General features: G+C 40.0%; 1 protein-coding gene across 2 annotated transcripts in view; it reads left to right on the top strand.

The window, feature by feature from the left end:
* The window catches only part of PIK3C3 (phosphatidylinositol 3-kinase catalytic subunit type 3), a 124,583-nt gene extending 121,648 nt beyond the window's left edge, over positions 1-2,935 (top strand). For both annotated transcript variants that reach the window (XM_087958706.1, XM_087958705.1), the window contains one exon: positions 2,349-2,935. In XM_087958706.1, coding sequence (XP_087814832.1) covers positions 2,349-2,363 — 15 coding nt within the window. In that variant the 3' untranslated portion in view covers positions 2,364-2,935. The remainder of the gene's footprint in view (positions 1-2,348) is intronic.
* The last annotated feature ends 1,538 nt before the right edge of the window (positions 2,936-4,473 follow it).

Raw genomic sequence — 4,473 nt, 5'->3', positions numbered from 1 at the left:
AGTTTATTGGTTTGGAGCTAGTTGGAATGCTGACAGAGAAATGGTTAGGAAAATTAAGTTTCATTCTCAACCATCATCAACTGGGTATCAATAGAAGATGTAATTCAGGGTTGAACTGTTGGGTCCTTGAATCTCTCTGAGTTTGGTTGCTTTCTTGCAGATATTTCATTACCCAACTAGGAAACATCATCCTTGCACATCTTAAATGAGGGAATAGATGGGGAACTCATCAAATTTGCAGATGACAGTAAGCTGGCAGTAATAGCCAACACCCCAGAAGTTCAGGATCCAAAAAGATCTTTACAGCTTGAATCATGGGCCCTATCTAACAAAATGAATTTTAATGTGGATGAAAGCAAAGTTTTACATTTAGGCAGGAAAAACCAAAGGAATAAGTACAGATTAGGCAAGACTTGGCTCAAAAATAGTAACTGTGGGAAGGACCTTGGAGTCCTAGTTGATAATCACTTGAATATGAGCCAGCAATATGCGGCAGCAGCCAAAAATGCTAATACAACCCTGGGTTGTATAAACAGGGGCATAAAATCAAAATAACGTGAAATATTAATACCACTTTATAAAACCCTAGTAAGGTCATACCTGGAATACTGCATCCAGTTTTGGTCGCCATACAACAAAAAGGTGTTGAGACTTTAGAAAAAGTTCAGAGAAGAGCAACTAAGATGATCAAAGGCCTGGAGACTAAAACATATGTCCTAAAACATATATCCTTCCACAATTGAAGGATTTTGATTTGGCTAGTTTAGAAAAAAGAAGGACGAAAGGGGACATGATAGCAGTCTTCCAATATTTGAAGGCTGCCACAAAGACAAGGGGGTCAAATATTCTCCAAAGCACCTGAAGGCAGGGCAAGAAGCAATGGGTGAAAATTCCTCAGAGGGAAATCCAATCTGGAACTACAGTGTCAGTCCTGCCCCATTCCGATCCCTTAAGAGAGAAAGACCCTCAACTCCATTTGGTTGAAGTGATAGGTTCTTTTACTAAAAGATTCGGGCTGCAGTGAAGTCAGGCTAGAACTAAATTTCCCACACTTAAAAGATACAAAACATTTCCCCTCCCCCAATGAAGATTCACCTAGGTGTTTTGAGAATGCTGAGATGTTCCTCAGGGTACATGGCCTTGAGTGCTGGCACAAACTGGTCCTGACCTTCTCTGTTCTTCGTCAAGCTGTTATTTCTCCCCTTCCCCATTTTTATTGCCCATTTGTTCATCCACCCATGCCCCCTCCCCCCTAGCATTTGATGGCAGGATGCCAGTGAGGCACCAGGCCAAAGATGGCGAACGTGACATCAAGAGGAATTTCCTCACAGTGAGAATGATTGATGTGAGAATAATCACCAAATACAGCTGGAGGCACGTGAACTATATGAAAGAGCTTTATTATTAAGCTTTTGCAAAAGGGAATTCTGTTCATAACAGAAGACATTTTCCCCAGGAAGGCTGGGGTTTATATATACAAGTTCAAATATACAGTCTCTGCCCCTTTCCTGGATTCACAACCTATCCAACTATGTAATTCCCTACGCCATACCCATAGTATACCACCTGTTTCCTTATCTTTGGAAACCACCCTTTTTTCTCATGGCATCTTCCTGTTATGTTCTTCAGAAAACAATGGATCATTAATCAGTTCCATTCAGGTCAGAATGACCCTAGCATCTCCTTCTCATATCTTTAAGCCAAGATATACAACCCCCATGTTCCAGCCAAAAACCTGATATTTACTTTATAACATAACATAACAAATTACAAAACATATTTTTTTTGTTAAATAGTTATATAATTGTCCAGTAATCATTCTAGAAGGTCCCATCTTGAACAAAGATGGAGTCTCTTTTGTTCTTCATTATCTCACGTGTAATTTGCAATACATATGTTATCTCCACATATAACAATTAATCAATAGAACAGCTTGCCTCTCAAAGTTGTGAGTGCTTCAACACCAGAGGTTTTCAAGAAGAGATTGAACTACCATTTGTCCAGGCAAGGGGGTTAGACTAGAAAACCTCCAAAATCCCTTCCAACCCTAAGATTCTACAATTATAATAACAAAGTCAGAAGGGACCTTGGAGGTCTTCTAGTCTATCCCCCTCCTCAAGCAGGAAACCCTTTACCATTTCAGGCAAATGGTTATTCAACCTCTTTTTTAAAAACCTCCAACATTCAGAAGTTCCTGAAGTTTGAAAGCATTGAGACTGTTCCTAGTTAGCCCAGGGCACTCCTGCATAAACCCCATAGATGACAGTAAATATATATATATAATAGAGATTATTTTTTTTAAAAAAAAAAAAGTTCCTTAATGTTTTCTTTCTCTTTCCCTCATTCAGTACTGGAGAAAATGAGACCTCATCACTTCTGAAAGCAAAAAAAATAATCCAGCTGCTTCCTGAAACTGCTCAAGATAACATCCTACAAGGATGTAATTTTTCTACCATGGATAGTGAATTTATCCAGAATTGCCATTCTAATCTAGGGCAAAGGTGTATGTTCCTCACTCTGGGCTATCAGACACAGTTTTGAAAAAAAAAAAAAAAAAGGCCCATGCTGCCCAGAACCACAATGACAAGAAGAAAATAAATGTCCGATGTTTTTTGAAGGACATATGTGCACTTATTACTGTGGTCCCTCGAGAAGAACACAACTATGGAGAGATACGTGTGGCCAAAGCTTATGAACTTGGAATGGAAATTTGGTGTTATTTCTAAAACTTGAGTTGGACCTACCTTTTAGAGAGGTGTTCTCAGTTCTATAGATTTTTTTTAGAGCTCTAACTTTCATCAGTCTGGACCTTTACAAAAGTTTCAGGACTTCAAATGCCTGATGGGAAAAGACTGAAAGTTTTCACTTTCCATACAACAACATAATGTATGTTTGACTGTATAGGCCAAATCTAATAAAATGATTTTGGTACGAACTTAAGTTCTTATTTAAGCTTCTTCGGCTTCGTTCTTCTGCTCTCCACAGCCTTAAATATAAAAATCTATTTAAAGATTTATTTCTAGCCTTTCTGTTCCAGATAGACCCACTTCAGCTTGATATCAAGTTCTTTTAATGATCCCATAATAGCGAGTGAAGTCTGGTGAACTGAATGGAGCTGGGTGTTTACTGACCGGATGCCCTTCCTATCGCCAATGCGGACTTTTACTCAGCAGATATATTCTCGGTGTGCCCAGAGAGAGAAATATCTGCCTCTATCCAGGATCGAACTCACAGCCTCCTGATTGTGAAGCGAGAGCTCGACCTTTAGGCCGGCGCACCACGCTTCAGCTTGATATGGTTGACGCTAAATCTAGGATGTCTTAACTCTTAGTGTTCCATATTCGCAGACTTGAAAACCTGCATTCCCATTGGTCCGTTTCAATCGCTACCTGATTGGACAGCCTAGGTAGTTATGATTGGCTCGCTAAGAGTCTGCCGCGATTGGTTAAAACCAAGCGCGGGAGACTTGAAGCAGAGTCATTGGCCGCCAAGCCACGGCAAACTATAAAAGAGCCGCCGCGGCTGCTATTCACTTGTCTTGTTCCGGCCGATAAATAAAGAGCTGTTGTTACTGAACTGAAGTCTCTCGTCTTTATGAGGCCGACCTTCCGAACATAACACTTAGGCTAATATTTTGAAATTGGGTTACGTGAGGGTGGACTTTCAGATGCCACTTAACTCTTACAGAAAAGAATCAAGCCAACTGCAGGCTGTGCTCAACTTACAACCATCCATTTAGCAATTGTTTGAAGTAACAATGGCACTGAAAAAAAAGGGACTTACAACTAACTGATCCTCGCACTTACCACTGTTTCAGGTCATGTCATCCAAATTTGGGTTGTTTACGAACTTCCCAGCCAGCTTCCAACAAGCGAAATCAATGGGGGAAGCCAACTTCACTTAATGACCACATGATTCCCTTAACAACTGCAGTGATTTTCTGAACTGTGGCAAAACAGGTAAAATCAGGCATAACTCACTGAACATCTTGCTTAGCGGCAGAATGTCAGGGTTCCAAGTAACATACCCGTAGCAAACAGAACTCTGAGGCAGGTAGATTCCTTAAAGAACAGTTTTATTGGCTATATAATATTGGCACAGACTGGTGAAAAACCGACACTAACTATTCCCATGGTTTTCACCTAGTTAAAAGTAAACATTTTCTCCCCTTTTCTCAAACAATCAGTCACGCGCTCCATTCAAAGCTGTAGTGACCCAGGGTGGGATACAAAAGCAACAAAGTCACAAAAACCGGTGAAGTCCCCTTTAATTCCTTCAACTTGGTTTCAAAGCTTCAATTATCATTGACTGGAGAAAAAAACTCCCCCACAAACAGTTGCGAAAAGGAAGAAATGCCATTCAAACTCAAAATACATATAAATTATAAATAGAAAAAACAACAACACAAAGCACACTGAAGCAATTAATGAGACAAGGAAGGATAAGGGCTTGAAGACATCCACAGATATCGAA

Source organism: Notechis scutatus, chromosome 2 (assembly GCF_049901735.1).
Source record: "Notechis scutatus isolate UNSWTSFEM ecotype Mainland chromosome 2, rNotScu1.2, whole genome shotgun sequence".
Taxonomy (NCBI): Eukaryota; Metazoa; Chordata; class Lepidosauria; order Squamata; family Elapidae; genus Notechis; species Notechis scutatus.
This window is presented reverse-complemented; position numbering and strand designations above follow the sequence as displayed.